Source organism: Cyprinodon tularosa, unplaced genomic scaffold, assembly GCF_016077235.1.
Source record: "Cyprinodon tularosa strain WSP-4 unplaced genomic scaffold, ASM1607723v1 ctg486, whole genome shotgun sequence".
NCBI classification, from domain to species: Eukaryota; Metazoa; Chordata; class Actinopteri; order Cyprinodontiformes; family Cyprinodontidae; genus Cyprinodon; species Cyprinodon tularosa.
In genome coordinates this window covers 129,201-147,619 of record NW_024039214.1, presented here as the reverse complement: position 1 = coordinate 147,619, position 18,419 = coordinate 129,201, and the positions used below count along the sequence as shown (strand labels likewise).

Genomic DNA, 18,419 nt, shown 5'->3' with positions numbered 1-18,419 from the left:
TTCTACTCACCCCCATGCTGAACAACACTCTGGAGTACTTTTTTGATATCTCAAATGCATCTGGAGATCTAGGAGGCTTCTTGCTGTCTGCTGACATTCAAATAATGGAGGTCTATGGCGCCTGAGACAGAAAGGTCCATAAAAGTCCACAAAAAACGTGTCAATATTCCTCCATACTGCTCGTCCAATGTATTCCAAGTGTCCTGAGTGGGTAGCATCCAGAATTTACTCGAAACGAAGTCATTTAGAATGTTTTTAGAGCATAAACAGTAGTGTATAGGATTTCATAAAAGCGCGTTCACGAGTCTACGGAAACCGCGGCAGACCAAACCAGATGAAAGTGCGCATTCAGCTCGGCAAATAACTCATGCTCTTCCTCAACACTGAAGTCCTCAGACATTTTTCTTTCGTTGTTTCTTTCTTTGCACAGGTAAACAGCACATTTCTTCTTCTACGCTTGCATTATCGGCAGAGCAGACCCTGAATGCGCACTTTCATCTGGTTTGGCCTGCCGGCTTCCGTAGCTTCATGAACGCGCAGGGACGCGCTTTCAGGAAATCCTATACACTACTGTTTATGCTCTAAAAACATTCTAAATGACTTCGTTTCGACTAAATTCTGGATGCTACCCACTCAGGACACTTGGAATACATTGGACGAGCAGTATGGAGGAATATTGACACGTTTTTTGTGGACTTTTATGGACCTTTCTGCCTCGGGCGCCATAGACCTCCATTATTTGAATGTCAGCAGACAGCAAGAAGCCTCCCAGATCTCCAGATGCATTTGAGATATCAAAAAAGTACTCCAGAGTGTTTTTCAGCATGGGGGTGAGTAGAAAATGAAGGCTAATCATGTTTTGGGTGTACTATTCCTTTAAAACCAAGATATTGACATTTACTGATGATAAAGACATCTTAGATTTTAACAGCTGGACCGAAAACGTCTAGCTATAACGGTAAGCCATTAATAGCACTTATTGAGCAAACTGTCAGTTATAACCAAAGATCATGACTTGGTTTTTACCTTTGAGTTGAATGACATATTAACTAGCTATAATTTCAGTTGTAGTTATTGATATATTCATAACCTGCTGGTAAAATTGAACAACACCAGTCATGGTAACTACAAAACTGGCTTAAATTTTAGGCAACCAGACTTTTTTTTCAGTTTTTCAGGTAAAGTTTTGACACCTGTCCAGAAGTCTTAGTCAGTTGTGTTGGCTCATTCTACAGCTACCTGTAGTTGGAGCTCTGAAGTTTTTAAGCACCTGGAGACCCATAATCATAAACACATTAAAAGTCAAATGTAAAACAATTACCCTACTATTGTTCTCCTAGATTATTGGAGTCTGTTGGTTTTTGTATGTTTTTATTGTTTTGCCCTGATGAAGTCATGGCTGTAGGCTTCTGGTAGGTTAAATCTGAACCTCTGACATAAATAGCAACACACCTGTAGTGTATTTCATGGCCTCTTAAAACGGATTGCTTTCCTGTTTATTCTTGTTTTATCCCATAGTCATTTGGATCTTCACAGATATTTTTCCAGTACCAGCAATGTTTACATTCAGCTTTATACTGTTTCAGGTGAGAAATATGGTTAAATGCAAAGCTTGGTAACTAATTTCTTTTAAAACATCCAATTGGAAATCCAATTAGTTGTGATTCATTTTGCGTTTCCCTTCATCTTAAACTGCATTAGCAGAGTTTAGTGATAGCTGGGAGTCTGTTGTTTGTAGGAGTAACTTTTGAAAGTCTGAATAAATACCGTTACAATGCTCACTAGTTTCAACATATAAACATTCAGCATACATTTTGTTATGAAACAAGGCTTCAAATACATTCTGGACGGATGTTCAGACCTGAGAATTTCCAGTTTGCAGTTTGGACTCTTCAGTCCAGAAGACAGCAGCTTCACTCCAGAATCCTGCAGCTTGTTGTTACTCAGATCCATCTCTCTCACATTAGAGGAGTGGGAGCTGAGAACTGAGGCCAGAGCCTCACAGCTTCTCTCTGAGAGGTTACAGTCATTCAGTCTAAAGAGACAGAGGTAAAGATGATGAAGACAACTTTTATTATTGACTAAAATAAGTCAGATGCCCTTAAAGCTCAAAGGAATGCAATACATGCCAAACCCTAAAGCAGATAATTGGGATTAAACATAATTCTATGTGTGTATGCTGGGTAAACTCTGAATGATGTTTTAATCTACATAGACTCAAACAGGGACATTATCCTGAGGATTTTGCCCCATAGTAGAAAACTCACACTAGGATATGTTTTTTTGGTTATGATTCCTGTTACAACAAAGTGATGGTTAATAAATGTTTTTGTTGTTAGATAAGCAGCAAATAAAACTGTTTAATTATCAATAGATAGATACATTTTTTTTGATTTTTTTTTAGAATAGTAGAATACACAAGTCGTTGCCTTGATAAAGAGATTGAGCTATTTTTTTTTTAAACTCACTTGAGAATGGTTAATAATGGGGAAGTTTTCAGTCAGACTTTTCTCAAATATTGGAACAGAACATTTTTAAAGCCTTTGGAGTTGTTTAATATTTACACAGTTTAGTGCCCCAGCTGTAGCAAATGTTGGGAAAATCTCCTCTCATGAAGAGATAAGCTGCTTTTGGCTGTCTGGCTGCATTAAGCTAGTGGGAAAGGCTAACTTCTAACAGTCTTAGCCCAGAAATACTCAATGGGAGCTACAAACTACCCCACCACTCAATAAGAGATGGGTCAAATACAGAGGACACATTTTTTATTGGGAATAGGGAATATGTTTATTTTAAAAGTTATTCAGTAAGGGGTCTGTGTATTAAGTTATTGGAGAAAGAGAGTTGATTTATTATATTTTGGAGTAGAGCAAGAACTCTGCATCAAGTAAACCAAGCATCCCCAATCTCGGTTCTCAAGGCCCCCTGTCCTGCAGGTTTTAGAGGTTTCCTTGCTCCAGCACAGCTGATTTTAAATGAAAATTATTTAACAGGCTTTTGGTCTACTGCAATCATTATAATCAGCTGTGTTAAAGCAGAGAAACCTCTAAAACCTGCAGGAGCGGGCCTCGAGGACCGAGGTTGGGGATGCCTGAAGTAAACAAAGCTGTGGTGTCATGATTTCTGTCACTAGTGCTGGTCTGATATCAGCCTCCATTAGATTATTCTACTCACCTGACTATATAAAACCGGCTCTCAGACCAGTTGCTTGTGAATGATTATTACAAAACATTGGTGAGTTTAGTCCAGCATTCCTGTTACGTGTCCACCTGATTCTGACCTGATTCTGCCTCCTGATTCTTTGAGCCTGCCTGAACCCTATTGGACCTGTCATGGTGCGTATTTAGATCTCTGACCTGTTTTCTGTGCCTTGTACCCCGCTCTCAGATTCCCCCTGGATTGTCTCTGGGTGTGGTTCACAGGCTCAGACTGTCAACAAGCTCTCAGATGCCGAACTCTGAATTTTCTCCTTGATCATTCTGCCTTTCTCTGCTCTCATGCATCTAACTCTGTTAAAGTAATCCTAAAGTAGTAAAAAGTAGCCAGAGAGGAAAGGGTTGTGAGGACATTTTCTCAGCCCTTCTTTTCTTTCTTATTTTTTTTAACAATCAAAATATATTTTTAAACATATTTTTCTCTCATATTTTGATTTCTGATCTTTAGTACAATCCTGAAATGGGAGACAGTGTCCTAAATTCGGAATACCTGGAATAGATGGCTTTCAGCAGTTACTTTTAAAACCATTTGAGTATTATATTCTTTATTTGTTTTATCCAATTTAACATAGAGGAAAACTGTGGGTCATGTTTGTTGGAGCACAACATGAAGAATATAAAACTGCTGCAGGTTTGGAGGTACCAGGTTTTTAAGGAAGTATTGGATTTGATATCCTCCTCCCTTTTAGATGTGATTAATCTATTCCTGTTACAGGGATATGTACCTCAGGCTTTTACGGAAGGTGTAATTAAAGTGCTAGGCCCAATTCTCTTTACTATATAAATGTATCCAATCTGTAGAATTCTTGGAGCATGGGATTGATTTCCACTGTTATGTTGATGATACGCAGCTATATCTGTTTATAAACACAGATGAAGTTAACCCATCACATAGACTACAGGCATGTCTTGAAGACTTCAGCCCCAATTACGCTACTCTCTAAAAACCGATCCGTGCCGAGTTCGGACCAAGCCCAGTTCCTTATGACCATTTACACACCACACTAGCATGGTTCCTCGCCTCCTAGTGACGATCTACGGTTCTACTGCTCTCTGGAAGGAAACAAGCTAATCAACATGGAGGCACCTTGTTGATTTGCCAGAGGAACTCCATCTGAAGATAAGTTATTTTCTCTGTGATATCTCTGTATCTAAGTAACTCTAACTGACCAAAACTAATTTAAAACATAGCACCTTCTGCTGCACTTTTCTACTGAGCACTTGTCAGTTTCACACGGTTTTATTTCTGATAGCAAGGAGTAGCTAGCCTAGGCTAGCGCTAGCTTAGCTTTGCTATGGCTTCTCTCTCTCTCCCTCCCTTGATTCTTTTCCAACTCTTCCTTCTTCCTCTCCTCTCTCCTGCTCTCTGTGTCAGATGTTCAGTTATTCCTCTGCCTCCTTTAGTGATAATGGGATGTGTAATAAGTGTAGTATCTTTGTAGCTTTGGAGGCGAGGGTGTCAGAGTTAGAATCCAGGCTTCAGGCTGTTGAACATCCAGGAGTTAAAGTAGGCCCCCCACGTAGCTGTCCTCCAAAAGTGCCTGAGCAGCCAGGTGATTGGGTAACTGTACGCAGAAAGCGTAGTCATGGATCTCTGCCCACTGGTCACCACCAACCCGTTCACGTTTCTAACCGGTTTTCCCCACTCAGTGACACACCCACTGAGAAGCCCACTCTGGTGATTGGCAGCTCCATAGTCATAAACGTGGCATTAGAGACACCAGGGACCATAGTCAAATGTTTGCCGGGGGCCAGAAAGGGCGACATCAAATCCTACCTGAAACTACTGGCTAAGGATAAGGTTAAATACAGTAAGATTGTTATTCACGCTGGCGGTAATGACACCCGATTACGCCGATCGGAGGTCACTAAAATTAGTGTTGCCTCGGTGTGTGAGTTTGCCAAAAAAATGTCGGACTCCGTAATTTTCTCTGGTCCCCTCCATGATCTGACCAGTGATGACATGTTTAGCTGCATGTCGTCATCCAACCGCTGGTTGTCTAGGTGGTGTCCTGAAAACAACGTGGGCTACATAAATAATTGGCAATCCTTTTGTGGAAAGCCTGGTCTGATTCGGAGAGACGGCATCCATCCCACTTTGGATGGTGCAGCTCTTCTTTCTAGGAATCTGGCCACATTTATTAGTCCTCCAAAACCCTGACCACCCAGGGTGCAGACCAGGAAGCAGAGTTGTAGTTTAACACACATCTCTGCAGCTTCTCTACTGTTACCCACTCTTTACTCCATCCAGACAGTGTCTTGCCCACGACCAAAATCTAATAAATTAGCAAATATTCCCAAAGGAGTAAATCATGATAATCTAATTAAAATCAAAATAACTCCAATTGGGGAAAAAGTTAAAACAATTAAATGTAGTCTGTTTAACATAACATCTTGTTCCTCTAAAAGTCTGCTAGTTAATGACTTGATTTGTGATAGTCACATTGACTTGTGTTGCCTTACAGAAACCTGGCTGCAGCAAGAGGATTATGTGAGCATAAATGAGGCAACTCCTTCAAGCTATTTAAATTTTCACATACCCAGAAGTTCTGGGCGAGGAGGAGGAGTAGCAACAATCTTCCAGTCTGACTTACTAATTACTCCCAATACCTACAACTCTTTTGAACATTTAACCCTTAATTTCCCTGATCCAAATTTCAAGGCAAGAAAACCTCTTCTTTTTGTAACTTTTTATCGTCCACCAGGTCCTTACTCTGAATTTTTAGATGAGTTTTCAGAGTTCCTTTCTGATTTGGTATTAAATACTGACAGGGTCATCATAGTGGGAGATTTTAAACATCCATGCTGACATTGAAGGTGATAGCTTAAGAGCAGCCTTTAATGCTATCTTAGACACTATTGGCTTTGTTCAAAATGTGAATAGTCCCACACATTCTCATCTTCATACTTTGGATCTTGTGCTGACATACGGCATAGAATGTGAACAAATAACAGTATTTCCTCACAACCCTGTCCTCTCTGACCACTTTCTAATAACCTTCAGGATTACTTTAACAGAGTTCTCCTCCCCCAAAAGAAGGTTCAATTTTAGTAGATCTTTATCAGATAGTGCAGTTATACATTTTAAAGAATCTGCTTTACTTTCTCTCTCCTCTTTGTCGCTGAGCAGTGCTGCAGAGTGCAAAAGCATAGCTTATTCCCCTTCACAGGTTGATGATTTTGTTGATGGGGTTGCTAGTTCTCCATGTACTGCCTTAGACAACGCAGCTCTTTTGAAAATGAAAACCCGTTAAAAATAGAAAGCTTGCTCCTTGGTTTAATGCAGAGCCACGTACTTTGAAGCAAAATGCTAGGAAACTGGGGAGAAAATATCGCTCCACAGGCCTGCGGGAGTCCTTCCTAGTCTGGAAAAACAGCTAACTGCTGTATAAGAGGACCCTTTGTAAAGCAAGAGCAGCATACTTCTCCTCAATAATAGAGGAGAATAAGAATAATCCTAGATTTCTTTTTAATACAGTTGCCAAACTCACCCAGAGCCATAGCTCTGTTGAACCATCCATTCCACCTGCTCTTAGCAGCAATGATTTTATGGGATTCTTTATAAATAAGATTGATTTTATTAAAAATAAGATCATAAGCACTCCTCTATCCGCGATTGTACCTGAGGTAGTCATGGAATCTGAACCGGGTTTAGACTGTTTTGATCCAATTGAACTTTCTGAATTTGCAAAATTATTGTCTTCATCTAAGCCTTCAACTTGTATGTTAGATCCAGTTCCAACCAGGTTATTTAAGGAGGTATTCCCTTTGATCTGCTCCTCCATTTTAGATGTGATTAATCTATCTCTGTTGCTTTTAAGATTGCTGTAATTAAACCTCTGCTTAAGAAACCGTCTCTTGACCCAGATGACTTGGTTAATTATAGACCTATATCCAATCTTCCTTTCTTATCTAAAATTCTTGAGAAAGTAGTTGCCAAACAAGTTTGCGATCACTTCCACCATAATGAACTTTTTGAAGAGTTTCAGTCTGGCTTTAGAGCTCATCATAGCACTGAAACAGGTCTGGTGAAAGTCACTAATGATATTCTCATGGCCTCAGATAATGGACTTGTATCAGTGCTCGTCCTGTTGGATCTCAGTGCTGCATTTGATACAGTTGACCATGATATCCTTGATGGAGAAAGCAGGAGAGCAGCTGTGTATATTTACGACAGTGCACTTTTACTTTCGCCCTCTGGGGGGAGCCTCACTGGAAAATCAACACCGGTTGCATAGTGTACCTTTAAATCCAGAATAGAATTTAAAATCCTCCTTCTCACATATAAAGCCGTAAATGGCCAAACTCCATCTTATATCAGAGATCTGATTGTTCCTTATGTTCCTAACAGAGCACTTCGCTCTCAATCTGCAGGTTTACTAGTGGTTTCTAGAATTTCTAAAAATAGAATAGGAGGCAGATCTTTTAGTTATCAGGCTCCTCTCCTGTGGAACCAACTACCAGTTTTAGTCCGTGAGGCAGACACCCTGTCTACTTTAAAGGCCAGGCTTAAAGGGATAGTTCGGTATTTTTGACATGAATCTGTATGGCATCCCCATCACCAGTGGCATGCAATCACACTGACTTACCCCTGGCAGCGTCCTGTGAGCAGAGTTATCGTCCAGTTTTGGTCAAGCCGAAAGTAGTCCGGCAGGTTTTTAGGACCAGCGAAATAAAACTTTTCTCTTCGCAAAACATTGTGTTCAAAAGAGTGATATTTTTGCATCCCAAAAACATTGTAGTGGACACGTCGTTATCAATTGGTCCTATTTTCTCTCCGTTCGTATCAGTGTGCGCCGTCATTCAGACAGCGAGCTCAACAACAGCCAGATGCATTTCTCCCTCCGCCTAGCTCCAGCTGATACGAACAGAGAGAAACTGATACGAACAGAGAGAAAATAGGAAATAGGACCAATTGATAACGACGTGTGACTTTTTCCACTACAATGTTTTTGGGATGCAAAAATATCACTCTTTTGAACACATAATGTTTTGGGAAGAGAAAAGTTTTATTTCGCTGGTCCTAAAAACCTGCCGGACTACTTTCGGCTTGACCAAAACTGGACGATAACTCTGCTCACAGGACGCTGCCAGGGGTAAGTCAGTGTGATTGCATGCCACTGGTGATGGGGATGCCATACAGATTCATGTCAAAAATACCGAACTATCCCTTTAAAACGTTCCTTTTTGATAAAGCTTATAGTTAGGGTGGCTCAGGTTATCCTGAGCTATCTCTATGGTTATGCTGCTATAGGCTTAGACTGCTGGAGGACATAGGGACCCCCATTTCATCATTCTGCTTCATTCTCTCTCTATCTCCTATTCTGCAGAATCTGTTAGTTCAATCTCTAACATTCTGCTCTCTCTGCTTTTCCTCAGAGTAGCTTTTGCCTCGTCTGTTTCTGTTTGGCTGTGACGTAATCCTAACCCTAACCCTAACCCACAATAGGGGACTGGATAGGGTTTTCGGCCAGGAGGAGGCATTAAACTGCCTTTTTTGAAAAATATTAGGGCCCAAACTAAAGGTCACAGGCTCACTGGCCCGGGGCCCAAAAATAGGGCAAAGCCTCGTGACCTGTATGCCCGGGTCACCCGATTCTTAACGCCCACCCTGAGCCTGTGGCGGACCCCCAAACAGGGCAAAGTTTCACAAAAAAGGGCAGGTTAGGGTATCGAATCGGTAGATTCCCCGATTGACCACCAGAGGGCGCCTGGACACTTTTATATAACTCAGTATAGGACGATTGGCTGGGGACACCCCGCATTACTGCATATTAGACATTAGTGTGGATCTAACTATGGGACAGCCCGGTAGTTCTTTTCATTGAGACAATCGGGCGCACCGAGTTATTGGACATGTCCCAGCATCGAGAAACTATGGACAAGATGAGGCATTTGGCGAAGGGACAAGAGGAGGCAGTTAGGGTTGAGACATGTCTAGGGATGAAAAAATGTGCCAAACCGGCGCATTTTGAATGGGCCAAACGAAAACTTTGCCTTACCAGGGGCACGGACACGCGGAGGCCCTAACTGATGGACACAGGGGTATTCCGAACCATTGGACATGTCTAGGGATGAAAGAATGTGCCAACCCGGCGTATTTTGAATGGGCCAAACGAAAACTTTGCCTTACCAGGGGCACGGTCACCAAGAGGCACTAACTGATGGACACAGGACTATTACAGTCACCAAGAGGCACTAACTGATGGACACAGGAGTATTCTGAACAACTGGACATGTCCTAACCCTAACCAATAGTGATCCCATATGTCCCGACACACCCCTCGTCAAACGCTCCGATAACGCCGTAAAAGTACTTAATACTCACATCTGGCCCTCTTGGGTCCCATTTGTCCCAACCCACCCCTCGTCAAACGCTCCGATAACGGTGTAAAATAACTTTTTTTCTAAATTTTACAAACTTACCTGGTTCACAGCGACCCAACAGCAACAATGAATGGACATCTGGCCAGATTGAAGCACTGGGACAGCAGTCAGCATGTTAAAGCGCATATTTTTAAACTTTTAACCATTTTTTGGATTTTTTTCCAAGTTTTACCACCTTACCAGGGGCAAGGCCACCCAGTGCAGCCCCTCACCCCAGGGACAGGTGTCAACATCAGGGGACAAGACTCAGCAGACCCGGTTAAACACCTCCAGAACCAGGGAGGCCCATGAAGCGGGCCCTGGACCGCCCTGGTTCTCCACAGGCCTCCAGAACCATGGGGCCCGGTTCAGAACCAGTGCTCACCCCAGGGACAGGTGTCGACACCAGGGGACAGTAATCGGCAGGGCCTGGGTCCGGGACCAGGATCCAGAACCAGGAGGCCCATGAAGTGGGCCCTGGACCGCCCTGGTTCTCCACAGGCCTCCAGAACCATGGGGCCCGGTTCAGAACCAGTGCACACCCCAGGGACAGGTGTCGACACCAGGGGACAGTAATCGGCAGGGCCTGGGCCCGGGACCAGGCTCCAGAACCAGGAGGCCCATGAAGCGGGCCCTGGACCGCCCTGGTTCTCCACAGGCCTCCAGAACCATGGTGCCCGGTTCAGAACCAGTGCTTACCCCAGGGACAGGTGTCGACACCAGGGGACAGTAATCGGCAGGGCCTGGGTCCGGGACCAGGCTCCAGAACCAGGGACCGGGCCCATGGAGATCCTCTCCCCAGAGACAGAGCACCGCGGGCCCGCCAGCAGATGGGCTGAGCACACCGTCTGACCTCCAAACAACCACCTGCAGGGCCCATGGACCGGGCCCATAGTCCAGAACCAGGGACCGGGCCCATGGAGATCCTCTCCCCAGAGACAGAGCACCCCGGGCCCATAGTCCAGAACCAGGGACCGGGCCCATGGAGATCCTCTCCCCAGAGACAGAGCACCGCGGGCCTGCCTGCAGACGGGCTGAGCGCACCGTCTGACCTCCACACAACCACCTGCAGGGCCCATGGACCGGGACCAGGCTCCAGAACCAGGGACAGGGCCCATGGAGATCCTCTCCCCAGAGGCGGAGCACTGCGGGCCTGCCTGCAGATGGGCTAAGCACACCGTCTGACCTCCACACAACCACCTGCAGGGCCCATGGTCCAGAACCAGGGACCGGGCCCATGGAGATCCATTCGGGGGACAAAGCTGAGCATTAAACGGACAGAAAGCCGCACAGCACTTGACCTTTGACCCCTAGAGAACGCCGCACAGGCTAATAGGAAAATATACAATATTAATAGGACAGAACTCGGCATCACAGGGGACTTTAATCGGCAGGGCCTGGGTCCAGAACCAGGGACCAGGCCCATGGACCGGGCCCATAGTCCAGAACCAGGGACCGGGCCCATGGAGATCCTCTCCCCAGAGACAGAGCACCGCGGGCTGAGCGCACCGTCTGACCTCCACACAACCACCTGCAGGTGGCACTCTGGGCCCGCATCAACCTCCGTGGAGCAGCCCCTGGTTCTCCAGAACCCACATCATGTCACACACACCACCCGTTTTGCCCACCTCAGCCCACACTGGCACTCAAAAGCTCAAAAAACCCCAACAATGATCCCCTTTGTCCGACTTGGGACCCCTTTGTCCCACCTCACCCCTCGCCAAACGCTCCGAAAACACCGTAAAAGTACTTAATACTCACATCTGTCCCACTTGGGTCCCATTTGTCCCATCTCACCCCTCGCCAAATGCTCCGATAATGGCGTAAAAGTACTTAATACACACATCTGGCCCTATTTGGTCCCCTTTGTCCCACCTCACCCCACCACTGGCACTCAAACAGTTAAAAAACAAAATCCACCCAAAATTCCCACTTCGTACAGACTTCTGGCACGCCAGAAACCAAAGGCAAGACTGCCACCCAGTGGGTCTGCTCTGTATTGCACATGCACTCCTGTGGCCCACTTGGGACCCTCCTGGCCCTGTTAAAGAACTACCCGGGTGGCCCAGTTGCCCTTCCTGCCACGGGGGACCCAAACGGGCCAGGAGTACGGACGGCAAATAGGACACTTCGGTCACTTTTTCTGCGGCTTCTAACCCTAACCCTAACCCTAACCCATCCAGGATAACCTGAACCACTCTAACTCTAATAAGCTTTATCAAAAAGGAAAGTTTTAAGCCTAGCCTTAAAAGTAGACAGGGTGTCTGCCTCACGGACTAAAACTGGTAGTTGGTTCCACAGGAGAGGAGCCTGAGAACTAAAAGATCTGCCTCCAATTCTACTTTTAGAAATTCTAGGAACCACTAGTAAACCTGCAGATTGAGAGTGAAGTGCTCTGTTAGGAACATAAGGAACAATCAGATCTCTGATATCAGATGGAGCTTGGCCATTTAAGGCTTTATATGTGAGAAGGAGGATTTTAAATTCTATTCTGGATTTAACAGGAAGCCAAGAGGAGAAGCTAGAATAGGACAGATATGATGCTGCAGCATTTTGGATCAGCTGAAGGCTTTTAACTACAGTTTGTGGACTTCCTGATGGTCAAGAATTACAATAGTCCAGCCTTGAAGTAACAAATGCATGGACTAGTTTTTCAGCATCATCCCTGGACAGGATATATCTAACTTTTGCAGTATTCACAAATCCAAGAAGGAAATTCTAGAAACATCTTTGATATGGGATTTAAATGACAGGTCCTGGTAAAAAGTAAATCCCAAGATTTTTTACTTTATAATCTGAAATCTGTTTAATCCCATCCAAATGAAGTGACTGACTAATCAGCTTCTTTTTCAAAGACTCTTGTCCAAAGACTATAACTTCTGTTTTGTCTGCATTCAGAAGGAGAAAGTTAAGAGTCATCCAGGTTTTTATGTCTTCTGACATGCCTGTAATCTATGTAATGGGTTAGCTTCATCTGGAATTATAGACAGATAAAGCTGGGTATCATCAGTGGAAATTAATTCGATTAATATTTGATGACGCAGCCCACCTGCTGTGCAGCATTGCTCATTCTGCATGAGCACAGATGGACCAGAGCAGCAGGGGCAGAGTGAAAATACTCCAGAATTCTCCCGGTGTCTGAAAGAACACCGGTACTGCACGCTGAACTCTGACAAACAGTTTTTCCATCTGTTCTTGTGGAGAAATGCATCTTTGAGTGCACTTAGCTCAGAGTCTGCGCTTCTCTCCTGCTCTCGCTACTTAATAAATTATATGTGGCTGATCTTCTTCTGCCATGCTTAAAAATAATTTTGTCTAACTATCAAGATTTTATTTATTCCAGCTCATAAGAGGTGATGCTAAACATTCTTAAATTTCTACCAAAAGGAATCCCTAAATTATATCCAAAGAAAATATTTCATTGGATACTGTTTAATTTTGGATAAAGAGCCATGTGAAAAGTTACATAGATCTTTGAATATTTCTATCTCCTTAAATGTGTTTACTTGTACAGTATTGTCATAAAACAAATGTCTCTGTTTCCTTTAAATATTTCAACATTGTAGTTAGCTTAAATCTAAATTGACCCCTGAGCAGCGGTAACAAAGGGGTAAATTGAAGACATAAAGCCAAAATTGCAAAGTAGAAGTTTTGTTCTTTGCTTTTTTGGAGTAATGAATATTGTATTGATCTGTGTGTAATGCATAATTCATATTAGATCAGAAAGTGTTTGCTTTGAGAAACATTGTATGTCTAAAACCATTCCTTTATTGTACATTTTGTTAGCTTGTCTGTCTGCTATATTAACCAATATGATGTGTTGAACTAGATCTGCAATTTTCACAACTTTTGTGAGACACTTATTATAAAATAGGGCATTATTTCATTAAAAAAAAAAGGTTTTCTGCCCACGAGCAATTATGAACTGCAGGGCAGCATTCTATACCCAGCAATCTAGGCAAGAGCTGTCAGTCTGGTAAAGAATCTGGTTGCTATTCGAAATTGTAAAGGTTAACCTTTTTTTGCAACATAAAACTGACTCAAACTAGACTAAAACCTTTTTAAGTTTTAGTGGAATAAAACCAACTATCCAACTCTTTTTGCCTGTTTTTGTATGAAGCAGATCTTCAATGCATTTATAGAAACAAGGGATAAGAGATACATTATTAAGCTGATAAAAATTATTCTTATTTAAGCTTATAAGTGTGAATTAATTTCTGTTTCTAAGTCTAGTGAGGATGAACATAGCACAAGATTTAAAACCACAAAAAATAATTATGTCCCACTTTCATAAGAGGAAAGATATTTTGCCCAGATTAGAAATAGTTGAATAATTTTATTCAACTCTTTTAGGCAAATGTTTGTCTGTTATTTCTAAACACATTCTGATGGTAGTGTTAATTAATCATTGGCTTCTCTACATTCTAATATTTCCTTATTTGTTGATTGGAATATCCAGGATAATATGGGTTTTAGGTGTCAAAACCCAAATACTGTCTGTACTCACAGAGCTTTGTTTGACGCTTTGACCACTGGCAGCAGCCTGAGTAGAGCCTCCTCTGAAGCAGAGTATTCCTTCAGGTCGAACACGTCCAGATCTTCTCCTGATGTCACTAAGATGAAGGCCAGAGCTGACCACTGAGCAGGAGACAGTTTATCTGTGGAGAGAGTTCCTGATCTCAGAGCCTGTTGGATCTCCTGGACCAGAGAACGATCCTTCAGTTCATTCAGACAGTGGAACAGGTTGAGGCTTTTCTCTGCTGATAGATTCTTATTGATCTTCTCCTTGATGTACTGAACTGTTTCCGGAATGGTCTGTGAGCTACTTTCTGTTTTGAATAGCAGACCTTGAAGAAGACTCTGATTGGTCTCCACTGAAAGACCAAGAAGGAATCGGAGGAACAAGTCCAGGTGTCCATTTGGACTATGTAAGGCATCTTCAATAGCATCCTGATGGAGATATTTTAGATTTGGTTTGTTCAACAGTTTAGACTTAATAGAATATTTTACTATATCTACATATTTAACTCTAATGTAGGTCTGATGAACATGAAAAGCAGCCAGAAATTCCTGAACCGTCAGATGGACGAAGCAGAAAACCTTGTCCTGGTTCTGGTACAGCTCTTTCTCCTCTTTAAAGATCTGTGTGAACACTCCTGAGTAAACTGAAGCTGCTGTGATATCGATGCCACTCATTCTTAGGTCTGATTCATAGAAGATCAGGTTTCCTTTCTGCAGCTGATCAAAAGCCAGTTTTCCCAGTGACTCAATCATCTTCCTGCTCTCTGGACTCCAGTGTGGATCTGTCTCAGCTCCTCCATCATACTTGACCTTCTTCGCTTTGGTCTGAACCACCAGGAAGTGGATGTACATCTCAGTCAGGGTGCTGGGCAGCTCTCCTTCCTCTCTGGTCTCCAACATATCCTCCAGAACTGTAGCAGTGATCCAGCAGAAGACTGGAACGTGGCACATTATCTGGATGCTTCTAGATCTATTGATGTGGGAGATGATCCTGCTGGCCTGCTCCTCATCTCTGAATCTCTTCCTGAAGTACTCCTCCTTCTGTGGGTCATTGAACCCTCTGACCTCTGTCACCATGCCAACACACTCAGGAGGGATCTGATTGGCTGCTGCAGGTCTGTTGTTATCCAGAGGAGAGCAGAGGGAAGCAGGTTCCCCCTGATGAGGTTTGTCAGCAGAACATCCACTGAGGTGGACTCTGTAACATCAGTCAGGACCTCCTTGTTGTGGAAGTCCAGAGGAAGTCGACTCTCATCCAGACCATCAAAGATGAACAGAACCTGGAAGTGATCAAAGCTGCAGATTTCTTTGGTTTCAGAGAAGAAGTGATGAACAAGTTCCACCAAGCTGAACTTTTTCTCTTTCAGCACATTCAGCTCTCTGAAGGTGAATGGAAATATGAACTGGATGTTCTGGTGGGCTTTGCCTTCAGCCCAGTCCAGAGTGAACTTCTGTGTTAAGACTGTTTTCCCAATGCCAGCAACTCCCTTTGTCATCACTGTTCTGATTGGTTGATCTCTTCCAGGTGGGACTTTAAAGATGTCTTCTTGTCTGATTGTTGTTTCTGGTCTGTTTGGTTTCCTGGATGCTGTTTCAATCTGTCTGACCTCATGTTCATCATTGACCCCTCCAGTCCCTCCCTCTGTGATGTAGAGCTCTGTGTAGATCTGGTTCAGAAGGGTTGGACTTCCTGCTTTAGCGATCACCTCAAACACAGACTGGAACCTCTGCTTCAGACTGAATTTAAGTTTATGTTGACAAACTGAGGCAAAAAGAAAGTTGAAAGAGTATTATTTAACAGGACATAATTTCCAATATATAGATCCATTTAATATCTTCTTATTTGTGTATTAACAAAACTGCATTCTTTATCAGATTACATCTTTATAAAAAGCTTCTTACCACTGGGGAATGACCCAGTCGGCTGGGTTTGATGCTGCTGGACAGATGGACCACTGGGAATCTCTGACCTATGCTGGTCCACTCTGTGGAGGAACCAGAAGGCATTAACTCACATTATGTAGAAGGACAGACAAAGACAAAGGTTGCTTTTGTGCCCCAAGGTCCATCTCACAAAGCAGTTGTAACAAAACTTTAGTTAAATTCTTGATTATGAAATTATCTAGCCTGAGTATGGAAGAATTATATTTTAACAACAGCTGGTGTGAGTTAGTTTAATCAACTCTGAGTAGGATCATTCTTAATAACACTCACTTAATTTTTATTGATCCTCACCTTTTTGCATACCCAAATAAAAAAGAGAAAAAGTAAGGAACTATACGTCCAATTTGCATGTGTGATACATACAGTACCGTTCAAAAGTTATGGGTCACCCAAACAAATTTGTGTTTTCCCGAAAAGTCACACTTATTTACCACTATACGTTGTGAAAGTAATAGAAAATAGAGTCAAGACATTGACAAGGTTAGAAATATTGATTTGTATTTGAAATAAGATTTTTTTTTACATCAAACTTTGCTTTCATCAAAGAATCCTCCATTTGCAGCAATTACATCATTGCAGAACTTTGGCATTCTAGCTGTTAATTTGTTGAGGTAATCTGGAGAAATTGCACCCCACGCTTCCAGAAGCAGCTCCCACAAGTTGGATTGGTTGGATGGGCACTTCTTGCGTCCCATACGGTCAAGCTGCTCCCACAACAGCTCAATGGGGTTCAGATCTGGTTACTGCGCTGGTGACTGCGCTGGCCACTCCATTACCGATAGAATACCAGATGTGTTTAGAGTCATTGTCCTGTTGTAGGATGAAATTGGCTCCCATCAAGCGCTGTCCACTGGGTATGGCATGGCGTTGCAAAATGGAGTGATAGCCTTCCTTATTCAGAATCCCTTTTACCCTGTACAAATCTCCCACCTTACCAGCAGCAAAGCAACCCCAGACCATCACATTACCTCCACCATGCTTAACAGATGGCGTCAGGCATTCTTCCAGCATCTTTTCATTTGTTCTGCATCTCACAAACGTTCATCTTTGTGATCCAAAAACCTCTAACTTGGATTCTTTAGTCCACAACACTTTTCTCCAGTCTTCCTCTGTCCAATTTCTGTGTTCTTTTGCCCATCGTAATCTTTTTCTTTTATCTTTTTCTTTACCATTCTGCCCTGAAGTGTTCTGCGGGTACTATTTCATGAAGATGCCAGCTGGGGACCTGTGAGGCGCCTGTTTCTCAAACTAGAGACTCTAGTTTCTAGTTTCTTGCTCAGTTGTGCAACGCGGCCTCCCACTTCTTTTTCTACTCTGGTTAGAGCCTGTTTGTGCTGTCCTCTGAAGGAAGTAGTACACACTGTTGTAGGAAATCTTAAATTTTTTAGCAAGTTTTCTGGCCATTTTGAGAGTTTAATTCACCCCACAAATGTGATGCTCCAGAAACTCAATCTGCTCAAATGAAGGTCAGTTTTGTAGCTTCTGTAACGAGCTAAACTGTTTTCAGATGTGTGAACATGATTGCACAAGGGTTTTCTAATCATCAATTAGCCTTCTGAGCCAATGAGCAAACACATTGTACCATTAGAGAACTGGAGTGATTGTTGCTGGAAATGTGCCTCTATACACCTATGTAGATGATGCACCAAAAACCAGACATTTGCAGCTAGAATAGTCATTTACCACATTAGCAATGTATAGAGTGTATTTATTTAAAGTTAAGACTAGTTTAAAGTTATCTTCATTGAAAAGTACAGTGCTTTTCCTTTAAAAATAAGGACATTTCAATGTGACCCCAAACTTTTGAACAGTAGCGTAATTTGAATTATACATGAATTATAAAAATTGTTAGGACTCCAGTCTTTGTGGTTTGTGTTTTGTGTTTGTCTTCCTTCCTCCACCAGGCGGCGCCTGGTTCTGGTTCGCGTCCTCACACACCTGCGGAGGGTTACCTCGTTAATGGAGTGCTCTTAAGCTGCTGACAACCACTACCTCGACGCCAGAGTGTTTGCCAGTTTTGGGTACTCTAGCCAAGCTGAGTTTTGCTGAGTCAAACTGAGTTTTTGTCAACCTGAGTTTTAACCTCGCTGTTTTTGTTGTTGCCTCTCAGCAGGAAGTCATCCTGCAACTGGATGTTTCGGAGCTTCTCTCCCCTGGAAGGATCTTCTGAGAATCAAGCTGAGCTGAGGATTCAAGGTTGTGGTTCTGATCAACCCTTTCCCCCAAGGATCGTCTGGGGCTTCTCTCTGAGCAGGGGATTCATCTCCAAAACAACCCGTTGAAGTACCGCAGGAAAACTAAGTGGCAGTCAGCTTCTCCGTTCACCTTCAAACAACCGCATCCCGGGTAAACCCTGTCCGCCCTCCATCGAACAAG

At 43.1% G+C, this 18,419-nt stretch overlaps 1 protein-coding gene across 1 annotated transcript in view; it reads right to left on the bottom strand.

Moving 5' to 3' along the window:
• Positions 1-18,419, bottom strand: part of LOC119794651 — a 181,985-nt gene that overhangs the window by 44,541 nt on the left and 119,025 nt on the right. Inside the window, exon 8 of the mRNA XM_038302287.1 lies at positions 1,862-2,035. Within this exon, the coding sequence (XP_038158215.1) occupies positions 1,862-2,035 (174 nt within the window). The remainder of the gene's footprint in view (positions 1-1,861; positions 2,036-18,419) is intronic.